At 35.6% G+C, this 27,725-nt stretch overlaps 2 protein-coding genes across 2 annotated transcripts; both read right to left on the reverse strand.

The window, feature by feature from the left end:
* Nucleotides 1–6,114: 6,114 nt before the first annotated feature.
* LOC147381863 (U-box domain-containing protein 1-like) lies at nucleotides 6,115–8,335 on the reverse strand. The gene has a single exon (XM_086429872.1). The coding sequence runs from the start codon at nucleotides 8,302–8,304 to the stop codon at nucleotides 6,217–6,219; it is 2,088 nt and encodes a 695-aa protein (XP_086285998.1). The 5' UTR covers nucleotides 8,305–8,335; the 3' UTR covers nucleotides 6,115–6,216.
* A 7,970-nt stretch (nucleotides 8,336–16,305) lies between these two features.
* On the reverse strand, nucleotides 16,306–18,871 carry LOC147381864 (transcription factor VIP1-like). The gene is made up of 4 exons (XM_086429874.1): nucleotides 18,500–18,871; nucleotides 17,887–17,977; nucleotides 17,656–17,782; nucleotides 16,306–16,649 (listed from the first exon to the last, which is right to left on the reverse strand). Exons 1-4 carry the CDS (start codon nucleotides 18,844–18,846, stop codon nucleotides 16,540–16,542), a joined length of 675 nt encoding a protein of 224 aa, XP_086286000.1. The 5' UTR covers nucleotides 18,847–18,871; the 3' UTR covers nucleotides 16,306–16,539.
* Between the last annotated feature and the right edge of the window lie 8,854 nt (nucleotides 18,872–27,725).

The following is a 27,725-nucleotide window of genomic DNA, read 5'->3' on the forward strand; positions in this document are numbered from 1 at the left end:
ATATATATGGCTCAGCCTCCTAGCTTCATTGACTCTGGTCATCCCATTCATGTGTGTAAACTTCACAAAGCAATTTACAGCCTCAAACAAGCTCATCGGACATAGTATCATGAGTTGTGCCAATTCCTTGTGAATTCTGGATTTAAGAATTCTCATTCTAACACCTCTCTGTTTGTTCTAGACATTGGCCCCAAATTGATATACTTACTGGTATATGTTGACGATATTATAATAAATGGTAACAGTGAAGAACTTGTATCCTAGGTTGTTGATTCTCTAGCTCAACGTTTTTCTTTCAAGGATCTGGGCACTCTCTCGTATTTTCTTGGTGTTGAAGTTGTTCCTCATCGACATGGTATCCTACTTTCCCAACAGCGATATATCAAGGATTTACTTACTCAGACTCATATACAAGATGCTAAATCGGTATTTACTCCTTTACCAACCAATTCATCGTCACTTACGTTATCATTAGGATCACTTCTTTCTGATCCATCTGAATATAGAACAGTAGTAGGAAGTCTTCAATACGTGTCTCTCACCCGTTCGAAAATTCCTTTACAGTTAACAAAATGTCTCAGTTTATGCATTAACCCACATATGAACATTGGAATCTTGTTAAGAGAATTTTGCACTATCTTTTTGGTACTTTGAATGATGGGCTTCTTCTTCTTCACCGAAACTCACCCCTATCACTTCATGCCTTCTCTGACTCACTACATGCTTTTTCAAATGCTGACTAGGCAGGTAACAAAGATGACTACTTTTCCACCGGTGCCTACCTTGTTTACCTTGGCCGCAATCTCATTTCCTGGAGCTCTAGAAAGAAGAAAATAGTAGCTCGCTCTTCCATTGAGGCTGAATATCACTTAGTTGCTGCCACTACTACTGAACTATGCTGGGTTCATTCTTTGCTCTCTGAACTCTCTATAAATCTCATCAACACCCTAGTGGTCTACTACAATAATGTTGGTGCAACACAGTTGAGCTCCAATCCAGTCTTCCATTTTTGAATGAAGCATGTGGTTGTTGATTACCACTTTCTTCATAACCAAGTTCAGTCTGGTGCTCTTCATATGGCCCATGTTTCCTCTACTGACCATCTTGCTGATCTCCATACCAAACCTCTGCTTCGTTCCCAATTTCAGAATTTATGAGACAAGATTGGCCTATCTACACGTGGCCTATCTTGAAGGGGCATATCAAAATATAAATTTGATTAGTTATTAGAATCTAATTCAAATTCTAACTTTCTTGTATTTAGCAATTGGTTGTGTCTTCCTTGAGAATAGGAGCCTTCCTTGTATTTTAGAGTAATTTAGTTTTCTTTTACTGTATATGTACTCCTCTTTGATTAATGAAAACAAAGCAGCTCGTCACAATTGAATCTCAGTCCAATAATAAACCGCATTAATATTGTCACAATATAAAATAGGTTGGCTCAAACATCTTTTTTTTTTCCTTTTAGGCATGGTTTCATCAACCTCATCTACTCAAGTTCTTCCCATCATGCCTAATATTGCTCATATTGTTTCTATTAAGCTTGACCATTCCAATTATCTTTTATGGAAAAGTAAATTGTTGCCTATACTCTGTGCTAATGACTTCCATCCCTTTATTGATGATAATGTGGCCCCACCTCCCTTAACAATTACAGATATAGATGGCAACTTAATTCCCAACCTGGAATACCAATCATGGAGAAAAATCGATATGACTCTTCTTAGTTGGATTAATGCAACCTTGACTGAGAGTGCTATATGTCACGAGTAGTTGGATTGTCATTGTAGACACCCGAATTTGAGCGGGCCCTCGACGCAAGATGCCCCAAAAATTAAAAAATCGGAATGGGCTACAAAGCCCAAACCTACAAAATACAATGCATTTTCAATTAATAAATGTTCGAGGCCATTTACGTGGCCCATGGACCCGCACACCTCACCACTCTCATACATCCTTAAAATCAACCCAATCCATTCAACTTAAACCCAATCCAACATAAACCCAACTCAACACTATTCTACAACCCAACCCAAATCCATCACCTAAGCCCAAAACCCTACCCAATCCATTATCTAAGTCCACAACCCTACCCAATCCATTACTAAAGCCCAAAGCCCAATCCACTACCCAAAAGTCAATCTAACCCATCATCATTCAATACCCAAACCCAACCCAATCTATCAATCTCATCAAACCAATCACCAAGAGATGACACATGTCATCATCTCCTTCCACCGCCTCATCTAATCAACTCAACCCATAACCCTACCCTAACCTAACCTATTCCCCATCCTCTCATCATCAACAACCCACAACTCAACCATAACCCTACCCTAACCTAACCTATTCCCCTCCTCTCATCATCAACAACCCACAACTCAACCCATACCCTATACACCTAACCTATCCCTCATTCTTTAACCACCCACATCACAACCCATATCTATCCATCACTTTCCCTTAAAACACTCCCATAAAATCACCTCAACCCATACCTCAACCCATACTTCCCATACTCTTCTCTCTAATCATCTAACCACCATCACCAATCAACCAATCTCTCCATCTCTCCATTTGCCACATGTCATCATCCCCTCAATCCTCTCAAAATCAAACCAATCACCATTCATCTCTCCAAATCAAACACCATACTTCTTCAACCATCTCAACACTCCTTCTCCAAACAACTCCCTTACACCACCACTCCTCCCATCAACCATCACTCATCTCACCCCACCAAACACTCTACCCAAATGGATTTGGGTAAGATCCAAACCATTTGGGTTAAAACACAACCCATTTCCATCATTACAAAAATACCCTCATTTTCATCTCAAATTTCATACCATTTTCCTCTCAAACCCATGCCATTAACCACTACTCTCATCCTTCACCCCATTATACCCTTAAAAAAACCCTCTCAACCTCTATAAAAACCCCTCCATTCTCCCCATACAACAACTAATGAAATTTTTATAAAAATCCTCAAAACACTACAACTCTCTACTTTACTCTCTTCACTACACTCAACCCTCTCTCATCTCATCTCAACACTCTACTCTCAACATCTCACTCTCAACTCAACTCAATCTCCTACAACTTCAAGCAAGTCCAAGTCAACTCAAAGGAAGGTCAAAGGAAGTCAAGGAAGGGTCAAGGTGGGTTTGACAAAAGGAACACCCCCCTCTACATCCCCTCTTCTACTTTCCCTTTTCCCACACTTTGCACACACCACAATGATTTGAGTCCTTCAAGGGCCCCTTTTTCAATAAGGGTGCCCTCAATGGATTAAATCAATATCAAAGCCCCTCACACTTGAGGGCATACATCGAATTATTTTTCATTTATTTTCTTTTATTTTAAAAATGACCGAATCCGAGGTTACCACATTACGTGGATGGAGTAGGGTGCCTAACACCTTCCCTACTCCATAAATGGACCCCCTTACCTTCGAATCAAAGGTTGGACCATACACCTTATCTTACGAGAGTCAACAAAAAATGGCAAAATGACATGAGTTTTCAAAAAATACAAATCCGGGTGACCATTCACACCCCTTTTCCAATTTGAATGGTGGCGACTCCAAAACACCCCAAAGTGGAGGGAGGTTTGAAAAATATTCAAAATCCCGTGTCCACAGTCATCCTCACATGAAGTATGGAATGCTCTTGCTTCTCAATACACCCAACGCTCACAAGCCCGGGTTTTGCAATAACGCTTTCAATTATTATCTATCAAGAAGGAAGCACTCTTTATAGATGAATATCTCCAGAAATTGAAGTCTATAACAGATGCTTTGGCCAAGATTCAAAACCTTGTTTCTAATTATGATATCGTTCTTTATGCTTTTGACGGACTTGGACCGAAATATAAAGATTTCATTAAATTAATTTCAACTCGAGAAAATCCTCCAACATTTCATGAGTTCTACTCACTTTTTTATAGTCATGAGGAGCTTCTTCACCGATACAATGCTCTTGTTGATAATCACGCCTTTTTCACTATGCGTGGACATGGTAGTGGTGGTTCTCACTCTAATCATGGCAGCTGTGGCAATCATTTCTTCAATAATCGTAGAAATCAACATGATGAAGTCAATTCCTTCTATACTTGCAATCACAATCGTGGAGGTGGTCGCGGTTCTCATGGCGGGCGAGTTGTTTTTATTAACACCTTCAATGAACACAATCAAAATAGGTCCCAGTGCCAGATATGTGGTTGCTTTAATCGCATAGCAATTATGTGTCCTGACCGTTTCAATCATGTTGTTGATTCTGACTCTCTTTCTCAAGGGCTTGCAGCAATGACTTTTCAACATGGGCTTGATGACAATTGGTACCCTGATAGTGGAGTCTCAAACCATATGACCTCAAATTTATCAAATCTCTCTCAAACTTCTGAATACTCTGGCCATGATCGTGTGTTGGTAAGCAATGGTGCGGGTCTTCCCATATCTCACATAGGTAATTGCTTCTTAAAATCCCCTTACCGAAATTTCCATTTAAACAATGTTCTTTGTGTTCCACACATCAAAAAGAATTTGCTCTTGATTTCTTGTTTCACTCGTGATAACCATTGTAGTTTTGAGTTCTTACCTTGCTGGTTTTCATGTCAAGGATCTACCAATGGGGACAATTCTAGTCACCGGGGCAAGTAAAGATGATCTTTATCCAATTTCTTCACTTTCAATCACTCAATCCTTTGGTTTGGTAGGACATTGTACTATGGCTGATGTTTGGCATAAGCGTCTAGGACACCCCATGTCAAAGACTCCCCAAGTTTTATTTTCCAATAAATGTTTGAAAGTTAGTTGTAGTCTAAAAAATGTTTCTTTTTGATCTTGTTGTCAATATTGAAAAAAATCATAGACTACCATTTCATCAATCAAATACTTGTTCGACTAAACCTTTTGAACTAGTTCATTCAGATGTATGGGGTCCTCCTCCAATTTTATTTACAAGGTTTGCATGGATTTACACTATGTACATTCGTTCAGAGGTATTCTCAAAATTTTGTGAATTTAAAAGGATGGTACAAAATGTCTTCAATGCCAATATTTGTTACTTTCAATGTGATGGTGGTGGAGAATATCAAAACAAAGAGTTTCTTCAACTTCTTTCTTCAAGTGGCATTGTACGCTGCCTATCATGTCCCCACACCCATGCTCAAAATGTGTCGCCAAGCAAAAACATCGCCACCTTGTTGTAACTGCACGAGCGAAAACATCGCCACCTTGTTGTAACTGCACTTACTCTTCTTTTTCAATCTCACGCTCCTATGCATTTTTGGGCTGAGCTTTGGTTCTAACTGCTAACAGTTTTCATTCCACCTCTATGGACCGAGCTCCTAAGGCCCAATGATGGACAATTCAGCCACAATTATTGCACGAACCCTAGTTGGGTATTTAAATATAGAGTTATGATAATCTAACTTGAAAAAACATACTCGGTCCGTACATGGTTGACGTGGCAAGTGCACAAACCATAGATCTTTTTCTTTGGGATACACAAGAAAAAGATCTACGATTCTGTCCACTTGCCACATCAACCACGTACAGACCGTGTATGTTTTAGCGAGACATTTTATCATTAGTCTTAAAAATATTAGATCAACCAATATATAAAAAGTAGCCTAATGTAAAGATTCCAACTATGAATCTGAAGTGTGCCCTAAATCACCACTTCATTTGTTGACTTTCTAGCCATTGAAACTCCATCTACATTCAGATATCATAGTAACCAAGTTCGGACTCAGCAATTATTCGGTGGGGGTCACTTTAGTTTGATTGTGATTAATCAGAGAAAGTTTCAGAAAAAAATTTGGAAAATTTTTGGGGACTATTCAAATGTCCCAAAAATACATCACAGTCAACCTCCTTAAAATCCCTAACTTGTTTTTGAGATTTGAAGATTGTTCTTGACGAGGGAGGAGGATCGATTTGCTCATTTAATCAACTTGTCCTTATTTGGAGATTTTTCCAAATATTTGTAAAAAAATTGTCAATTTTTCTGGAAGTGCAATATATCAAAGAAAATAACATGATCTTTACACTTAGAATCAACTCATTCAAAATACAACCAAACAATAAGTCCCATCTCATATGAAGGGGCTTCCAACTATTGTAAAACCAATAAAAACAACATTTCCATTGTAAAGATATCACAGATTTACAAGTTTCCCCTTTTCAGGGCTTGTGTTTATTTCCTTATTCATTCATCCAAGAGAATGGTGAGGCTGAGAACAGAACCTATTGAGTAATCTAAGTAATGCATCAGCCTTCCTTCTAGCCTTGAGTGATCCATCTGAAACCAATCTCTGAAGAGAAGGAATACTATGTGGGTTTATCAACAAACGCCTCACCAACTCATCTCCCCCGTTCTTACACAACCCCAACAAAAGAGTTATTGAATTTTCCTTCCCTTTCGGTGAACCAAATCTCATTAAATCAATAAGAAGAGGCACCACCACCCTATTCTCCCTCAATTCTTCCAATCCTTCACCGCACCCCGATAACAAAGCTAGTACCGCCAATGCATCATCTGTGATTCCTGCCTTGTCGTCCATCAACAATTCAACTAACAAAGGAACCGCCCCCGCAACCACCACACTTGCCTTGTTAGCATTGTAAACCGCAAGATTGAAAAGGGCCGTGGCAGCGTCTCTCTTCCCTACCGTAGTCCCCTCCCTCAATAGCCCCACCAAGGCTGGAATTGCTCTGGGGTGGGCCCCTATTGTAACCTTGCAATCATCGATCATCGATAAGCTGAAGATCGCTGCTGCTGCATTCTCCCTCGCTTCCATGGTCTTCCCCGATTGCAAAACTTCTATGATGTTGTCAATTGCACCGGCTGCCATTATAAGTACCTTATTGTTTTCGAAAATGGATAGGTTGAGTAAAGCAGTTACGGCATTCTCTTGGATTCTTGGATCATTTGTGCTTAATAATATAACTAAAAATGGGATAGCGCCCGCTTCGGCAATCATTCGACGATTGTCCATCCCTGTTTTTGCTAGTAATCGAAGTTCGTAAGCTGCTTGCCTTTGAACCTCAGAGGACCCGGTTGCCAATTTTCCAACTAGAAACTCCGCGGTCATCTTGACAGTGTCCATAGCGACTTTTGTGGCCGAGATGTGGTCCACGGCCTTCTCCGATAATTTTCGTTTACTGCTACTTCGCTCCAAATCTGAGGATGATGCAGAGGAGGAAGAAGACGATTCGCTCAACGGGACATTGTTATCTTGGCACCATTGATGGATTAAGCTCTTGAGTGCATAATTGGGTATGAGGGCCATGTGAATTAGCTTTTGCCCGCTCTTTGGGCATGAGTGGTGACCCGAATTGATCCATTGTGCAATTGAATTGCGATCATAGGTGTGACCAGATGCTACGATCACGGGATCTCTCATTAAGTCGAGAGAAATTGGGCACCGTAACTCATCAGGTATGGTGAAAATTGTCGATTGAGATGACGAAGAACAGTCTTGATTGCTATTTGACGTTATCAAGCATTGTTGCTCCAAGTCTTCTTGGGTGTTTTCATTTCGTTTGTCCCCATAAATCATAAATTTCGAATACAAAACAAGGGAAACAAGATTGTTGATATTGGAAACCACAATGAGACCACCAGTCCCAGCTTGCTTTTGTGCCTCGGCCTCTAGCTTCAAAATTTCTACATCGTAATCATTCGGACTTCTCAAACCAATGTCACACATAATTTCTTGAACTTTCTTACAATCAACAATTCCTCTCTTTTTTCCATTCTTCTCATAGGTGTTTGTCATCACTTGTATCAGCTCTTCTCTTCTTTGGGACTCCATAGGATCAACAAACATGTCCGCCCTCTTCGCTTGCTTGTGAAGAAGCTCTACTTGCTCTCGAACATCGGAACTTACATTAAGTAAACTCAAGGGGAGAATATCAAGTGCCTTCCCAATCTCCTTCACCATCACATGGAATTGCTTCGAAACGAATTCCGTTTGTACAAGGTTCCACAAAGAGCTCCCCTCAATACATTCTTGGATCAAAAGCTTCACTTTTCGAATCATAGAGAAAAGCTCAGTGAGACATAATATGGATGATGGTGGAAGTGGGCTATTGGTTTCTCGAATATCTTCAAATAACGAAGAAAGTAGCTTGATCCGTCTCATCATCATCACGATGTTTCGCGCTTGTAATATTGGAAGTTTGTCCATGGAAGATAATTCATTAGAGATGTGAATTAAGGACTCTATTAGGGAACCAGTAGGCAGGAAACCTGAGGAGGAAGCCATCATGAACTCTCTCCAACTCTCCTTGTTCATTTTCTAGGGTTAGGGTTTGGATTACTTAGGGAGAATTCCTCCATTGTTTCATAATTTTTTTTTTGAAAAAAAAAAAATGTTCCATTTTTTGACAGTTTATGTTTGTGCACTAGCTAATGAATGTGACAAAATATAGGTGGTGGAGAGAAGGACGACCTTGTGGGTTTCTGCCACGTGGAGGAAATACAGAATTTGTTGGATTTGTTATCTTTCCCGCCATTTTTTTATTATTTAAATTTGTTGAGTCAAAGCTGATTTTCGGCAGCCGTTGCATAATTCCAGAAGCATTGGTCCAAATTTCCAAATACCAGTGGATTTAACTAAGGACACGACGACCGATTTGTAGAAGCAGTCAAGTCTATGATCTACGGTGTTTTAAACAACCGTATTTTGCTGAATTTCAGTAGCCAATCGTCTGAATTGTTGATTATTTTCTCATCTAACGGTTGCCATCTCATCGGTTGTATCAGAAAATTTTTAAATGACACAATAAGGTCAGGGGCAGAGCCAGGTTTTTGCTCATGTGAGGCACTCAAAGAGTAGAAAAAAATTTGTGGGGACAATTAAGAGTGAAACAATAATTGTGGGGGGCAACTAAGAGTGGAAAAAATATTTGGGAGGGTAATACTGACAGATTTCTTTGTCCGTGGTTAAAATCTGTTTCAATAGCACATTAATCCATAAAATTTAAAAACTCTTGTGGGCGAGTACCTCTACTCTAAATTCACCCCTAAATAAGGTGGAGGAATGATACTTTTATGTTTCATCTAGGAACAGTAATGATACACTTTCTTTTATAAGCAATCTCCACCATCCAATGATGAACCACCTTTTGATGGCTAGAAAACTCGTCAAATGCAAGGATGACTCGACTAAGTCATCCCAATCTTAGAGGCAATTGGGTGGGATAACCGATGTGGATCGTTCATCACATTGATTCATACGAGAACTAAGATGATTCATCCTATATTCTGAAAAGAATGATGATGAATGCACACAGTTTTGATAAGCGGCTGACGTGACTAGGGTATAAAACCATGCATCTTTTTCATGTGTATCCTGATGAAAAAGATCTATGATTCTATACCCTTGCCATATCAGCCACATACATCATGGCTATTTTGAAAATATTGGTCAAGTCATATGGGTTTTATAGTTTTTGATATAAATAATTAAACTTTTAATGATTTAAATAATTAATATCTCTAAAAATAAGATTTTTTGATTGTGCATCTAGTAATTCACCTTATGATAAGAAAAAAAGGCTGGACCATTTCCAACCACATTTTTTGTTTGTCTCTGTGTTTACATTCTTTTTAAAATAATGGGATATCCCTATAGACAGGGCTCATATCTAGACTTTGCCCGATTCATAGACCATGGTCTTGTCCAAGGATTAGTCTCGAGGCACGTGCAATACTTGCGTATCACACGCACCAGGTAAGTAAGGGTGCGCCCTCACTGGTGGCTCAATGGGTAATTTTCTAAATTACTCACCACACTTTAAAAAAAAAAGACAATTTTTTATTTATTTAGTAGACTAACTTTTTGTTCGGTAGGAAACTCTCAAAATTTTTACTGAAACTCGATAAGATCTTATCAAATTTACTTGAAAGGGTTCAATAGGGAAACTTTTGATTGGGACATTGTAAGAACCTATTGAATCAATGTTGGTGAATTCATATTGTCCTATCAAAAGAAATATTATTTGATATATTTTTTTTTATTGCTGAGATTTTCAAACAACCCTTCAATTAGGAGTGGAGGTTTCTACAATCATTTCTAGCTTAATTTGCAAGTTCTAAAGTATTACTTCTTGTACCACAAAATCCTAATTGAAACTTTCGTAGATGTAGAGAAGAATAAAAAGAAAGAAAGAGGGGGAGAGAGAGTAAAAAAGAAGAAGGCCAAATTACATTAAGATAGAATGGTGAAAACAGTAAAATTCAAATTACATCTTTCAACAACTTTTTTGGTTGGTGGTTGGTAAAAACAATAAAGTGGATGCAAACAGTATCTCCCTAAGAAAAATTATAAGTATTTGATTAGAAATATATTATTTTATATAGATTAACTCATTCAAAATGAAATAACTTAAACGAGTCAACTCAGCATCCGGAGGGGAGACTCGAGATACCGGTTCTGAAAACCATGTGTAGGCGGTAGCGTTAAGAATATGAGTTTTCCCATTTACCTACCTAGATAAAGATAGATATTCGTGTACACATCCCTCAATTAAAAAATTAAGTCTCTCTTCTTTGACCTTTTACTCAAGAAAGAGTAAAAATTACTCCAACAAGGTATTAGACCCATTGCCCTGGTCAATGGGTTGGATTCGGATCAGATTTAATCCGATCTCAACATATGGGTTCTTGAATCTTGAATAACAATCAAATTGGTTTCAAAATGGATTAGAACAATATTTATCATATATTCATATAATCGTCAACAGAGCTTTATCCCAAAGACTTGAAAATCCACATAATAAGACCTGGAATACTTTATGAAGATCAATGTTGAGCGGTCAAAAAGCATCTTATTGATAAGTTGAACGTAATAAATAATATTATTTAATCGGATCTACGTCTCTCAATCTCTTTCTCACAAAAAACAAAAAAAAAAAAACAAATCAAATTCAAGAATTAGTGGGCTTTTGGGATCTCAATGATTTTTATTTTTATATTTTTGATGAGTAAGTTGGGCTTGAATCCACGAGGCCTCAACCTCAAAGTTGTTTGGCAATGTGACAAACCAACAGAGCTATGGGTTTAAACCCGATCCATAACTATTTAGTCTGATTGCTTGGGAGCCATATCCCACAAAATTCATCTTTATTGGTGATTCTAGATATTAGACTTGAGATAGGCAGTAGGATAAGCTACTAAGCTACTTGGAATTATAGAAGTCATACTCTCTCATTATATTAACTTTGAATGGGTCATGTTCAAAGTCCAAAATTTTTTTAAAGGAGGGATGCATATCGAATATGCCTCCTTGTCAAAGGAGGTATTTTAAAAAATAAATCCTCAAATTGCCTCCATGGAGCATTTACTTTTTTCAATACTTGCAAACATCTCTCCTTCGATTTCTAGAGCTAAAAATCAGCGAGGCGCCACATTCTCCTTAAGTCTCATCTGCCAGCCATATACGGGTCCTACCCGATCCGATGAGACTATGTCCATATCCAATTCTTGCTAAAATGGATCCGACTCAGATTTGATTTCTACAAACGACCCATATTAAAATCGGTCAAATTGCTTGTGGTAATGGATCATTTTGTTCACTTAATACAGGTCAGATTTTTCTATATATATTCATTTGTATTTTTATTTTTAATAAAATGACATGGGCACTCAATCCAATATAGTGGTCCTACATATCCAACCTCAAATCATTACTATTTTATAATTTGACTCTAAGAATCCAAATTCAAATCACTTACTCAAATACCTCTGGGATTTATCCTAGAAATTACCTAGTGAGTTTGGGGGGAAGGACTGTAAGTGATCCCAAGGATCAGTCGGGTGTTCCAAGAGACATTGATACCTTGATTTTAAAATAAAAAAGGATAAATTACCATTTTGTGAGCTAAAAATGAGTTATTTGCTATTCTAGCTAACCATTCATTTTAATTACAAAAACATAAATGTTTTCGTTAAAAAAATTTCACAACGATAACAAATTTGTCAGTTTTAAAGTGACTATTTCCAATTAGTCACTTTAATCATGCAAAATTGTCACTTTAAACCTACGAAATAGTCACTTTTAAAACCTTCGAATTCGTTATGATTCATGTTTTGGTAATTCGAATCGTAAATTCATTAAAAGTTGATCACTTTTTTGTAAATATCTTCACCAAAAAAAAAAAAAAAAAAGAATCTATAAATCTAATTATTATTTTTCTTTTTTGAAAAAAATAAAATAATGAATGCATGACATGAACTTAATAAATCAAAGATTATTAATAAAAAATAAAATAAAAAAACATTAAAGGAAGCCTATTGACATATCCACCACAACCATGGATATCTTTGGTTGGAATTGTTAGAGTATTAGGCTATGTTGTGTTGGGTTGTGTTGTAGGTGTTTTAAGAAGCACCAAATCGTTACTTAACTTCAATATCAAAGAGTGCATCTCCATGCACTTTAATGCATTTCAAGATAACTAACTTCATGATGTTGTTCTAATTAAACTAAAATAATGATTTGGTGCTTCTTGAAACACCCTAATACAATACAACATAACATAACCTAATACTCTCATGGGAATATTTGGACCAGGTCAATTTTGTATGAAATCAAATTTAGATATCAACCTAACTACAAGACAAGGCTGGTCTACCCATTTTTAAAAGAAGAAAAAATATTAAACATTTCTTAGAATAGAAAACTTATATTTGACTTATTTAATTGACTTGACAACTCCAAACATTGGAATATGATATGGGGACTTGCGCTAAGTCTGGACCCATTCAAGATCTAACCTAGATCCATATTAGAACAATCTTGACCCATCTCCTGAACCTTCGATCCCATCCCTAAACTCACAATGTTGGAAATCAATTCTTTATGAAGAACCGGCTCACTTCATCAATCCTATTAAATACTTTTTCTTTAATTATTAAACAAATGTTGATTTTTTATATCTTCAAAAACAATGATTGTAAGAAAATATTGATGATTATTGAAACAAAAATAATAGTGTTATAGCGAATGTTATTATGATGTTACAATAATATAATTTATAAGAAACTTAGGTGGTGTTTGATGACGCTTTTAATCGCATTTAAGTTATAAATATGCGTTTTCATCGGTAATCACCATTTGATTAAATAAGTTGCGTTAAAAAATTGCATTTTTTAAACGCAAATATAAAAAGCTGTTACAAATCGCTTTTTTTTATTCGCATTTATAGAAGAAGCAAACTCCGAAAAACGGTTCAATTGAAAAGACCAATATGCCCTTGATCTCATTTTCTTCTCTTCTCTGTCGATAGAACCTCACACAGATCTCTCTCTCTCTCTCTCTCTCTCTTTCTAAACTTTTTTCCATAGGCTTAGAAGATTCTGCTTCTTCTTCTTCATCTTCATCAATCGACCTACAACCCTCGCACATGCTACTTACAACCACTTCATCATCACTTGCAGACGTGGTAACCGTTGCACACAAACGAAAAGTTGGTAGAAAGAAGTTTCAAGAAACTTGCCACCCATAATTCCTCTTTGGATCATTGGTTCAAAGGAGAGCCCAAAAATTGGTTTGAGCATGTTTTGAGACCTACAAAAGAAAATTATTTAATGCACCCTATGGGAGGGACTTCTTTCTAAATCCCACCCAATTTTTTTGCCGTAACTTATGGTTCATTTAGTAAACTTTTTTAGTCTGACTAGCCTTATTAAGGGTCCTTGAGCCCATCTTGAAAGATCCAAAAACATGATTCAATGCATAAGGGTTGTAGAGGACAAAATTCTATAAACTTTGAAGAAAAATTGAAAAAAAGTTAATTTTCAATGTTGAATTTTAATTTTAAATTTTGGAGTTCGGTGGAAGTTCGGTAGCCATCTATTTTCAAAAACTTGGATAAAGTCCAATAGAAATTAATTTTTTTCTTTAAAAAAAATTTGGATCTGAATGAAATCTAGAGGGTTGTAGTGTTGGATTGCTAATGTTGTAATCCATTTGAGCAAAAAGACGCTTAGTAAGTTTTAAAATCTTATTAGTAAGAAAAAGGTTTCTCAAATTTTTTTTTTGCCTTAATGCCTAACCTCTTTTTCGATTGATGAGATCTATGATTCAAATTGTCAAGATTGACCTTTTATTGGAAATCATAAAGATCAAAAGATTGTAAATTGTTGATCTCGATGTTTGAACATAAACCATTGTGATCAACGTTCAAATTATTAAGATTGACCTTGTCATAATCCTTGATTTAGATGTTTCAACATGCATGAATCATTGAGATCAATGATTCAAATTGTCAAGATCGATGATTTGAATTTGTTGTTATATAAGGTTGAGGTGCATTAAGAAAGAAAGATTGTACTATTAGGGTTTTTAAGATATTGCCCCAAAACCCAAGGTGCATTTAGAAACATATTCCTTCCTAGAGTCTATTAAATAAACTTTCCAAAGAAAATCTACATGCTTGATCTTGATGTTTCAACATGAATCATCGAGACCAATGATTCAAATTGCCAAGATCGATGATTTGCATTGTCAATCTCAACTTTTTGAATTTTCTTTTATATAAGATTGAAGGGCATTAAGAAATAAAGATTGTACTATCAGGGCTTTTAAGATATTGTCCAAAAACCAAGAGTGCATTTAGAAACGCATTCCTTCCCCCAAGGTCTATTAAATAAACTTTCTAAAGAAAACTTATTGTTAAAGGACGGTTGAGGCTTTCCATCAAAACGGCCATTAGGATGTGACGAGAAGTACAAATTTCCATAAGATTTGTATTTTATTCCTAGAGATTAGTACTTGATTCCATTGGAATGGTACACCTTTTATAGAGATACATTTTTCCCTAGGGAATCCCTAACATCCCAATGGTCATGTTGAAGCAAACATCTTCCTTTGTTAAAGAAGGGTTTTGTTAATGTGTGCCCTAAGGACACACGTTAAATTGCAATAACTACATATTGGGATTACGCATCTGAGGGTATTTTGGTAATGAAATATTTTTTAAGGGCATTTCCGATACAAAATCCAATTTTCAGTGTATCTATTGCACTTTAACGTGTGCCCATCAAACTGTTCTCATAAGACACACAAGCTAATTGTCCTCCCCAATCATTAGTAATAAAATAAGAGCTGATGAAGCTAGCTTTTTGACCTTAGAAGTGCTTACTTTGGCTTTGTTTGTTTGCACTAATTTTTAGTGCCTAATGCTATAAAAAAAAATCAGCACTTTTTTGTCAAATTAGCGCATTTGTTTACTCCATATTTTCAGCACTTATAATTGAAAATAAGTGAAAAAAAATTCAACACTATTTTGATGTTTAATTTTTTGCACTAAAACGGTAAGCACTTCTCTTTTTCGGCACGGACAAGTATGCTCTTATACTTAAAAGGATATTACCTCCTATATCCCATGGATAATTATATAAGCACCCCACAAATTAATAAACCCACACCATGACCGAATTATTTTGTCTTATATGGGTTAAAGATTTCAGAATGAGTTGATTTATGGTGAGGATGATCTATACAATGAGGAGATCACCCTCACCAAAAATCAGCCCATCCCGAAACTTCTAACCCCATCAAAACAAATTCAAGAATCATAAATTGTCCATTTTGTTTTTTTGGAAAACAGTTTTGATGTGGTTAGAAGTTTCAGAATGGGTTGATTTTTGGTCAGGATGATTACTAGACCATATAGATCATCCTCACAAAAAAATGGCTCATTCAAAAAACTTTAACCTATATAAGACAAAAAATTTTGGCATGGTGTAGGTTACCCTTATTAATTCGTGGGGTGCTTTTTTAATTACACATCCTTCATTTTCATCAAAAGTTATTCATATAAAATTAAGTTCTTTCAATGTTGATTTCAAATTTTAGTGCTTGTATGACATTATTGTTTTTAATTTGAAATGTGGGATTTTAAAAATAAAAATTATTATTTAGAAATTGAAAATTTGAGTATTACTTATTATTTAAAAATGAATTGTATTTTAATTTTATAAGAAATAATATATTTTATACTGTTTGATAAGAAATAGGCATTTGAAACATGCAAACAATGTATAATATGATTAAAAGGATAAAAAAGACAATTTACCAGTTTCAATAATGTGTAAACTGCATGATTCTGCGAATTTAACGCTTAATTTTAATGAATTCAACACTATTTTAACATCTAAACAAACAACTTTTTCAGTACTTAAATTCAGAGTTTATAAGTTTCAACATTTATTTTTTTTCAGTTTAACAAACAACACCTTTAACTATTTACATTGCTTCTTTAGAATCGTAAAAAAAATTGCATCTATTAACGAATGTGCCATTACTGGCTCTACTCTTACGAGAAAAGCATCCCTGTTTTGTTTTAACAGGGCACAAAATATTTAAAAATTATTACCTATTTTATAAATAAAAAACTTGTAGATTAGAGCACAATTATACTTTATCACACATATATTATAAATTTTCAAAGTTCACACCAACCACAAACCAATAAAACTAGTAATAAAAAGAAAGAGATCAAATAGTTATCGAATAATCACATTACATTCCATTCATCTTGAAGTTCTCTTGTTGCTGAGTTTCAAATCCAATCTTCTCCTTGTAAAGTTTACTCAGCCTCTCCTTTTCTTCCTTTAGCAATTTGAATTGAGCTGCAATCATAGTAATCAAGTTTGAATTTATTCTCCAAATAATTAATTTAAATTTAATTCAAGAACGATTCAGAAGTAATTCAAAAAAGAATAAGAGATTTTTAAATAATGTTTTAAACCAAAAAAATAGATGTTTTACATGGGTTAAGAGTATTCAATTAGAAAAATAAAGTCTAGGTGCCAACTTGCTAAGGTGGTTAAAATCTTTAAGTGTTGATATCATGACCTGAGTTCAAAACCAGCCTTTACCATTTAGTTATTGATTACTAATCTCATTTACCAATCAATGAAAAAGAAAAATAATTCAACAATTCGTCAATTAATTTGGAGAATTTTTTATTAATTCAATGAATTATTCTGTTAACATTTTGTTTAATGAATTTTACATCTTTTCTTTTTTTAGAATCTAGGTATCCAAACCTCTTACACAATGTGAAAAAAGCCCAAATTTGACGGACCAAGGGGTCGGATTTTTCATTGTCAAATGTTTTTTTCCGATGGGCCGCAACTATCAAATTAATTAAGGATGGGAGAAATTTGACAACTCTAAGCCGTCGAATCTAGGAACATCAAGAATTTTGATGGCCCTAGACCATCAAAATTGAGTTTCTAAAATTCGTGGGCTTTGGCCTGTCAATTTTTTCTGTCGAATTTTTCAGTTTTCACGTAGTATTAGAATACTCAATTAATCCTTCGACATCTACAATCCTCCACCCTACACACATCAAGTAATTTTTGGAATAAATCACAAAGGGTAGCCCCTAAGGTAGGATTCAAACTTAAGACCTCTACTTCCTGAGGCATGGTTTTGGCCATCTCACCAACCCCTTAAATGTTTTTTTTTCCTTCTAGTTTTCTAAAAATATCAAATAATTTGTTGACCATCTACGATCAATCCATCAATATTTACTTTTTTCAAACTTGTATGATAAAGATTTCTCAACACTTACAAGGTAATTTAGTAATTTCATAAATCTTTAGGATAGAAAGGCTAGAAATATTTTACCTTCTTTGAATAATTTTTCATCCATGAGATGGGAAATTCTTTGTCTGAGAACATTGTTCTCCATTTCTAGCACGACACGTTTTTGTTCATAATAAACAACTTGAGGAGAAAGCAAATTTACTTCTGCCTGTAAATCAAATAAAAGAAGACAAGATAAATATACTAAAGATTTTCACCATTGTTGAATGTTATACAACTTAATATAGAACATAGAATGATCTATCGGTTTACCTGCAAAGTCTTTGCATTTTTTTCAAGTTCAGATATGTATCCAAGCCTTCTAACCCTAGACTTCTGTGCTGATAATCGATTGGCAAGGATTCTAGAAAGAACGGAAAAAAAAATTAATTTTATTCACTTTTAATTAAAAAATGAATCGTGATAATCTGACTACCGCATGTGGCAAACTCAATTGACTACCTAGCGTGACAAGTTCGAGAACCGTAGATCTGCTCTCCTCGAAATACACAGATGCACTTCCCCATAAAAAATGTATCTCGAAGGAACTGTGTATCCAGAGGAGGGTAGATCTACGACTCCTGAACTTGTCACATCAGGTAGTCGATTGAGTATGCCACGTGGGGTAGTCAAATTATCATGACTCTATTTTTATTAGACTCATTCAAATCGATTTGTGAGTCACCGATCGACTTGACTTGATGCATATTCAGATAAATGGCAATGGAAAATATATACAAATAAATTTTAATAATTGCAAGTACAACAGCTATCTTGTTTGGTAATAAAATTCCACTACCATATAGGAGTAACCCCTATATTTTAAATATTTAAAAAAAGACTTAATATCAAAAAGTGGGAAACATATAGAAAGATGCATATAAACCGTTTGATTTTCTTAGGATCCATATTAGGGTTGATGTTTTTGTCCCCAACTTCTACTGAAGAACCCGTATCAAGAAGGCCATTGGATGGCTTGATGTCGACTCCTTTGCTTCCATCAATAATGGTTTCAATTTTGAAGGTATCAGAGTTCTTCATGAAAGCTTCAAAATCACTAGTTGATCGATGGTATGATGGAGTGACATCTTTCATATCTGTGGTTGTGGACCCCTCAACATTAAGCCAAGAAGATGGGGTTCCATCGTTTCTTCCTAAGAGAAGAGTCTCAGTTGGAGTTTCTCCGTACGTTGGTGGTAGTTCTATTATTGCTATCTTCCTTGCTTCTGTCATTGTTTCAAGATTGCTGTACCTGCAATATGACAAAACACCCATTTAAAAAAAAAACAAAAACAAAAAAATAGAAGGAAAGAAAATCCATATCGCTTCTTCCCCCTCTTACTCACCTTGAAAGCTATGTAAAACATTTGAGACTACTTGTGGCCTTTTAAAGTAAATATTTTGGAAAAAATTTCCATATGTAGATGAGAGTGGGGCCAACTGGCTAGTGGGGTGGATGTTATCTATGAAAGAAGTTTTGAAACCACCAGATGAGAGTGGGCCCAACTAGTTAGTGGGCCCAAAACAGTGTAGCTCTGCCACATGACACTTTTTTTCTGGCTCACAACGGCGCATTGAAGATTTTTCTTTGTTACCAAATGTGTCTTGCCATGCCTCGTCATACTCACGTGCCTATTATAAAGTATTTCTATACCAAGTGAGTAAGGATTCTATACTTCAGGGGTTTGATTGCATTCTAACTCCTAGGATCTTTGGTTCGTATGTGGGATATGTTTCTTTGAGTTTGTTGATGTATTAATGTTTGGCCCATGTCCAAGAGAGATGGATTATGTATTTCAAGAGTCTGATTGCAACTTGACTCCTAGTCTCTTAGAGCATCCACAATAGACATGCTAAAGTTTCACTTGTTAAATGTGCCACGTAGGCACTTTTTTACTTGTTAGTGTATTTTAACATGTATAAATATTTTGGAATTTTTTTTCATAAGTAGAATAGTGTAAGAAGGAAATTTTTATTGCATAATTAGTAATGATCACAAAATGATGTCAATAATATGGATGTTTGGGCCCACAACCTAATTGGTGATTTTTAGCCACTAGATCAATACATATAAAAGGATCTGAAATCTAGTGTGGTGAATGTCACCCATGAAAGAAGTTTTGAAACCACCAGATGAGAGTGGGGCCAACTAGTTAGTGGGCCCAAAACAGTGTAGCTTTGCCACATGGCACTTTTTTCCTGGCTCACAACGGCTCATTGAAGATTTTTCTTTGTTACCAAATGTGTCTTGCCATGCCTCGTCATACTCACGTGCCTATTATAAATGATTTCTATACCAAGTGAGTAAGGATTCTATACTTTGGGAGTTTGATTGCATTCTAACTCCTAGGATCTTTGGTTCGTATGTGGATATATTTCTTTGAGTTTGCTGAGAGATAGATTCTATATTTCAAGAGTCTGATTGCAACCTGACTCCTAGTCTCTTAGAGCATCCACAATGGACATGCTAAAGTTTCACTTGTTAAATGTGCCACATATGCACTTTTTTACTTGTTAATACATTTTAACATGCAAAGTTTTATTCAACACCTTATATACTCAATGGACATGTTAACTCAATTGTTAGTGTGCATGTTATATTTCTCTAAATTATAAAAAAAAATTAAAATTATTGTTACTTTTTAAAAAGAATCGTGATAATGACGCTCTCTTCTGATAAACGTTCCATACTCCTCCATCATAGAATTGTAGATCATTTGCCTTGGGATACCCAAGAAAAATATTTATGGTTCTACTTATTTCGAGGCAAATGATCTACAGTTATATGATGGGGGCATTTGTCAGAAAGGGGCATCATATTATCATGACTTTTAAAAAAAATAGCTGTTGATTGTTATAAACATGAGATTTTTTAGTCTAAAGATTTCTCTTACTTGGGTTTGGAGTCATCATAATTCTTTTTTTAAAAAGGGTGTAAATGGTCACCCAAAAAATTATTTTTGAAAGGTCATTTTTTGTTAGTGACTCTCGTACAGATAAGGTCCATTGGACCATCTTAGATCTAGGTAAGGGGGTCTATATTAGGGGGTAAGAAAGGTGTTAAGCACCTTACTCCCTCCACCATTAGTGGTAAACTCATATTCGATTTATTTTGAAAAATGTAAAAAAATTGAAAAAACCAATTTTGTGCCCTCGAGTGCAAGAGACTTTGATTTCAGTTTAAACCAAAGAGGGTTTCCTTATTGGGAAAGGAGGCCTTATTATGATTCGTACCTTTGAACATGTTTGAAGAATGTACACTCTTTAGTTAAGGGCCTACTTTCATAAGTCCAAAAAATATTTTGTGGTGTGTGCGCTAGTGTAGGGATTTTTGAAATATTTTTTTTGAAAAGATTTTTCAACTTCTACCTTTTTGACAGGGCTAGAGCCCTATCCATCAAAGATAGATGAGGGTTTTCATCTCATCTTGAGGCTAAAAAATGGACTTTTTGGTCATAGTCTTGATGTATTTGTATAGTAGATGTTGTGAGAAAGTTGAGAGTTGAGAATGAAGCTTGATAGAGATTTTCAAGACTTGGGAAATATTGTGTTGAAAATGGGGGGGGGGATGTTATAGGATTTTAGGGGTAAAATGGGATGAAAAGGTGAAAATGGGTAGAATGGTATGAGGTTTGTGAGATGGTGTGTGTGTAAATTGAGGGTGGTAGAAAAGAATTTGTAAAAGAGGTATAAGTGGGTTGTTTGTGGCCCAAATGGTTGGATCTTTCAACCTATTTGCGTTGAATATTAGATGAGTTGAATGTTGTGAGGTTTGGTTAAAAGTATGTAGGGGTGTAAGAGATCGATTGTTGAATTTTTTGGGAGGGTGGAGGAGATGGTGACATGTGTCAAATAGGTGTGGGATGTGTGTGTTAGGTGACTTAATTAGGGAGAATGGGTGTGGAGGTGGCTTGTGATGAGATATTTGAAGAAAATGATGGGGGATGTTATGACATAGGTATGAGTGAGATGTGGATATGTTAGCTTTTTAGAAAAAGGTGATGGGGGTGTTGGGTTGGGCTTGGATCTTATGGGTTTGGGTTGAATTGAATTTTATTAGGGTTGGGTTTGAGAGGTGTGGTGGTGATGGTTTTTGGTTGGGTTTTAGGTCCAATGGGCTTAGAAGTTGGGTTGGATTTGATTAGGGTAGGATTGGGTTGGGTTGAGAAGTGAGGTAGTGAGGGTGGAGAAGTGAGGTTCTTAGCCCATGGTCCAAGTAAGAGGGGCGTCCTAGACTATTAATTGTAAAGATAATTGAATTTTTTGAGGATTTGGGCCTTGGGATCCATTCCAAATTTTGTGGACTTTTGTACTTTGCACGGGGGGCCCATCCAAATTTGGGTGTCTACAACTGTCCCTCTTTGTAGGAGTTACGTGCAAAAAATAGATGAAACCCTTATTTGTACGAGCCTAAGGATTTTGCTTGAACAAGTTTTGAAAACATCGTATTAGTTTGAAGGACGACAAGAAATGGCTACCCAAGCACGGGGTCTAACAGGGTTAGCCTTTTGAATTCCTTGACCTCGTGTCACAGAGTTCATTTGAGGTCTTGGATTTGTGATAGTTTGGTGAAATTTTTTTAAAACGAGAGTTTTCTAACGAGTCTTTGGGCAATTTTAATTTGGCTTTTGAAAAAATGCTATTTTATTTTCAGGTTTTTTATTTTGTTTTTGGCCTATTGATGGAGTATAGATTGTGTGACATTGTTTTAGTCCATTTATCCCGCATAGACTATATTCCATTTTTTATTAGTCCTCCGTTTATCATGTACGGACCAGAACATTTTAAAATTCAAACATTGTGCGCCAATGCATCACCTTGCCATTTCATTTCAGTTTCCTTTCTTCTCTGTTTCTTCTTGCTTTTGTTGTGATCTTGGGCTGTCAGAGTTGATTCTTATACTAGTCTTGAGCAGGTGGAAGGATTTGACGGGCATGGTGATCCGGACTTCGAGTATTTGTTGCATTTTTCAGATTTCTTTCGGGTAAAGGTTGGTTCATCTTTCCTTTATTGTATGTCCACTTGTTTCAAACATAGCATGATGAACACAAGTTCTTTCTTTTCGTGTTTTTATCTTGTGTTTATTTTTTCAAAAAAAATAACTTTATCGTATGCATGCTTGCTTGTCATGGTAGGTTTCTTTTTATGCTTTCGCTTTGTTTGCTATTTCAGAAGCCTCTATTGCATATCCATATGTTTTGTTTTACGTTTATTACGATTGCTTGGATGTGTCGACTCTTTATCCATCGAGTAACTTTAGAGGCAGCTTGAGTAGCTTCATGATGGAGTATGCCCTATTTACTAAGGATTTGAAGGGATAGTTTACCTGGGCTAGGTTTGGAGCTTTTTTGCGAATCCCGTACTTCAGATCGGACCGACCGATCTTATTGGCAATGGTGGAGCGGTGGTTTCTTGCTACACATATTTTTCATATGCTAGAGACGGAGATTAGCATTTGGCCATCGGATTTTGTCACCATCATCAGGATTTTGAAGGAGGGGAATGCAATTTTCTTCATATGCTTCCCCTTGAGGAGATAACGAATTTGATCGGGGCTCTTTTTATTCTAACTGTTGAGGTTGGCAAGCTGCATAGGCTGAGCATGTGGTTTTTGTGGTCGACTCTGGACTGGGGGCGTATTGTCCTTTCCTTTTCAAGGAGTTGTTTTGCCATATTGATCGGTTTGATGAGTATTACTCATTACATCCTTCTTTGTGTGTGAGGAAAGTTGGCGAAAAATAAGGCATAGTAACTCACAAGGATTTTGGTGAGCTGGTTGGGTCCTTTTCTCATTCTCTTTTTTCATGGCAATTGCGTGATCAGCTAAAGAAATCTTAGAAGTATGCGATGGTTTTCGACCACCCCGTATTTCCTAGCTACTCATTTTTGAACTATCGATTTTGGATCTAACAACAGATTTTCCAGAGGGCTAGTGTTATGCCTTCGGTCTGAGTAAGGTCCTCTTGTACCCACTTTTTTTACCACCGTGATCAATTGGAAGAAATAAGGGTGTCTCACAAGAGAATTGAGATGCTTTGACTACGTTATGAGAATAAACTGAAGACCTAGATAACTCAACTTGAGTCCTTGATGAGTAAAGAGTCTTTCGTCTTGAGGATTGAGATTGATGATCTACGTGAGAGGCTTGTTTAGGGTCCCTGTTTTGATGCCTTTGCATCTTACTTAGTGTTGTCTAAATTTACGCACGCAAGTATACGTATCGAAACAAGTAATAAAGTGATAAGAAAGTATCATTCCCACGGAAGCTAAATATCAATCTATTGCTAATTACCAATTTATCTCACTCTAATTTTATCCAAATAAAAGTAAAAATATGATTTAAAAATAAACAAGAAAAATAACGGAGAGAATAAATTTGTAGATTTAAAATCAATGAGTGATAAAATCTAGGTTTATAATTTCTCCCAAACAATCCACTTGATTAAATTATCTTTACTTCTATGATAAATTAATCCACTATAATTGTCACCCAAGAGCACTAAATTCTCTACAAGCCTCTGTCGATGGTCATGTAAAAATACCCTTCTAAACTAACTTCCTATATGTCTATGAGAATTAAATCAAGAAGAATTCATTAAGAATAAGCTCTCATAAGGGATGCACATGCAACGTGAGTATATGTCTATCTCAAATTAGCATATGTTATTTTATCGAGGTCATGAACATAAAACAACTCTGTCGATATTATTAAGGTCCACCGATTCAATTCAATTAATGGCCAGTTAATTAAATCACATTAAACATAGGATATAATAAACAATCACATGTGGAATCAGAGAAGAAAGAAATAAAACTAATCAAATATCATGAATGGGTTCCATTATAACCCTAGAATAGAAATTAGTTCATCATTGAAAAGAAAAAAAAATGACAAAAGTATTCAACCATTCTTAGATTACAAAGTTAAAAGAAGAATTAAAGTTAAGGAAGATAAAACTCAAGAGCTGAACTCCAATTCCCGTCATTCTTCTCAATCTTCCCCTCCAGAAAAATCCAAAACTTCCGTTGGCAGAATAAGGCTTAATCGTTCTTATTTATAAGTATGGAGTCATTAGGGTTTAAGAGTCCCAAAATCCGTCTCTAATTCGGCCCCAAAAATTAACGTGTAAATTTGGAAACGTAAGCAGACCATGACCTCAAAACATGTCATGCCGCGACTTGTCTTTTTATATTTCTGTTATGCAATTCTTGAATTCCCGCCGCGGCCTCGTTTTCTATCAAGCTGCGGCTTGAAGACTTTTTAGCTTATATGTTTAGCTTCCTTCTTCCGAGAGTGAACCAATTTGGATCTAGAATTTCTCCTAAACGTTGACAAATATCCTAATGCTCCATATTGTTCATAAACTGCAAAATAAGCATAAAAACCAAATAAAAACATACAATCATATAAAAAGTATAAAACAAACTAAACTTAAATAAAAAAAATTAAAAAACTCTAAAATTAACAAAATATTATATTTAAAAGTGTTAATTCGCAAGTATAAAACCTACTCATCAAATACCTTCAAACTTAACATTTTGCTAGTCCTCGAACAAAACAAAAATAAAGAAAAACCTAACTAAGGGAAAGAAATCTAAAACAAAGAAAACATAAGTGATGATACTAGCTTGATTCTCCACAATTGCCTCAAAGATTATGCAAATTTCACAATTCAAAAGAAAACTTTAGAAATTGAAACAATCTAGATTTTTAACCCAAATGTCATTCAACCTCACCTTGAACCCCCTACATATGTGCAAACAACTCCTTATCACTTAATCAGTTTTCAACTCAAATCAGTTTATGCAATCAAGAGTAAACACAGGTGATCTCTAGATATTGACATTGATGAACTCTATACGCTTACTTTTCATGCTATTCTCCACTAATGTAGGTCGTCACTCAATCAAGAATCAATAAGACTTTTATTAAACTTGTAATGTGTGGTTGGGTTAAAGGTAGGATAAAAGGAGATTTTGTAGCTCAGATCACCCCTTAAACACATCAATCTCTTAGGATTCTCACAGAGCGCAAGCTTAGATTTCAATAAAAAGTCACTCAACATTCTCAATCTTATTTCACTTCATTTCCTACCTTTTATTCACCATTTTTTTTTCAACAATTTTTTTTTCATACTTTTTTTTTTATAGCCCACTGCACCCCCAAACTTATCTGATTCAATGCATTCTTTAACAAGAAGGGATGGAGTAATAAGAATTTTTTTCTTTTTCTTTTCTTTCAACATAAGTACTTTCCGAACCCTCAACTAAATATTCTTGAAACTTTGCCTTTCACATTCCCGAAACTTCACCTTCAACCTTTGTTTGCATAGCTCAAAATTATCCAGTAACAATCAATATGCCTAAGAGGTGATGGGTCAAAATTTAAAAAAATTAGATAAAAAGGCATGGTTAGAATTGCGGGTGCCAAAGAAAATGGGAAACACGGCTTAATGGGGAAGACTAATGATAAAATTAACATAGGTAAGCTTAAAAGGCTCAACCGATCCAAGAATGACCTAAATCATGTCCCTAATCAAGTGCAACCTAGGATTTTGCCTCGAGTAACAATCAAATAAGTTCTAGAGTTCATTGAGATCATGGATCACTCTCAAAAGCATAAACATTCTCCAAGTGTATCAAACAACCAAGTGCATCAAGATTATAAGCTCAATGTAAAAGAGTTCAAAACAAGACTGAATTTCATTAGAGTTAAGCACATATATAAGTTCAACCTCCATCATTTTTCAAGAACCATGTCTATACTCAATCAAAATCATCACAAAACACAAATATATATTTTTTTAACTGACTTAAACATGCCAAAGCCTAAACATAAACACATTAAAGCAAACACAAAAATCAAACAAATTTTTAGAAAAATACTACTCCCACCCCCAAACTTAATTATTGTATTGTCCCCAATGTAAACAATTAGAATCAAAAGTAGGTTAAAGAACTTCCCTGAAATATTTATTGACCGCTAGAAGTCATCAGCATCATCTGCATCATCTTCATTGCTATTGTCATTCAGTCCTGGCGGTAGTGATGAAATGGTGAAGTTCGTGTTCTGTTACTTTTCACAACCGCTGGCCAAAAATCATGACTCCAACAACAAGTAATCGTAACCCAATCACCAACGACCGAAATGACAAGTATCACAACTGCACTCAATTATATCTAGCAAGCACCATGTATATCAAACAATCCCCAAAAATTTCAACAACTGAACCTTCCCAACCTCTCTCATTGTCATTGATCTTTTCACAAACACCTGGTATGCACAAAAATTTTATGATCTCCCCAAAATTTAGTAATACCAGATACTGTCACAAAAGATCGTACATATTGCAGCACATAGTACTCCACCAATCAAACAATCGACACACCCATTCCAACATCAATCACTCAGCATCAATCACCAATTAAATCCATCAAATACTCCCAAACAACCACAAGTGCAATCAAAACTCAAATTTTTCAATCTAAATAATCAAATATTTATTCACAATATGCCAAATAGGTTAATTGAATGTAAGACTTACAAATAAAATCTAATAGTGCTTCACTTGATTTGATCAAATCGACAAAGAAAGTACTTGGAAGATCCGTTGAAATTTGGTGAAATCGTGCTCACGGATTTGATATCTCTTTAGCCACCTTTGAATTTTGAGAGGGAGATATAAGAATAATACTGGAGAAGAGGGAGATAGATGAAAAGTTTTCTGTCGTTTAGGCACGAAGAGAAGGTTGGTTGTGAAATTGTGTAACATTCAAAATATTAGGGTGAGTGTAACCCTTTTCTATATGGGTACGCGTATGGGCCAAGGCCTGGTAGAATATTTCTGATCAGTTCTGTCACGGACTTGTGCCTTAGCCTAGGAACAGTTAAGACATGACCTCTTCGAACTGTGAGATTAGAACCTACTGTCTGGTTTAGATGCCACGGTTGTAAATGAATAGATGCCATGGCTTCTTCAATTTGTACTTCCACAGCCTTGCATCATATTACCAATGCCCTTGAATTGCTTAAAGACTCCCAACATGTTTCAACAAAACATAATTAAATAGAATTAAGAAAAATTATAAAAATTATGATAAAAGCAAACTAA

The sequence above is a fragment of the Akebia trifoliata genome, unplaced genomic scaffold (assembly GCF_017979445.1).
Source record: "Akebia trifoliata isolate Shusen 1 unplaced genomic scaffold, ASM1797944v1 Contig00212, whole genome shotgun sequence".
NCBI lineage: Eukaryota > Viridiplantae > Streptophyta > Magnoliopsida > Ranunculales > Lardizabalaceae > Akebia > Akebia trifoliata.

What these genes read in the sequence shown, in the direction of transcription:
- LOC147381864 (XM_086429874.1), bottom strand. Translation starts at nt 18,846, where the DNA reads ATGACAGAAGCAAGGAAGATAGCAATAATAGAACTACCACCAACGTAC. An exon ending in GATCCTAAGAAAATCAAACG is followed by an intron (nt 17,978 to 18,499) that starts GTTTATATGCAT and finishes CGTTCTTTCTAG; the next exon opens with AATCCTTGCCAATCGATTAT. An exon ending in TGAAAAATTATTCAAAGAAG is followed by an intron (nt 16,650 to 17,655) that starts GTAAAATATTTC and finishes CTATGATTGCAG; the next exon opens with CTCAATTCAAATTGCTAAAG.
- LOC147381863 (XM_086429872.1), bottom strand. Translation starts at nt 8,304, where the DNA reads ATGAACAAGGAGAGTTGGAGAGAGTTCATGATGGCTTCCTCCTCAGGT.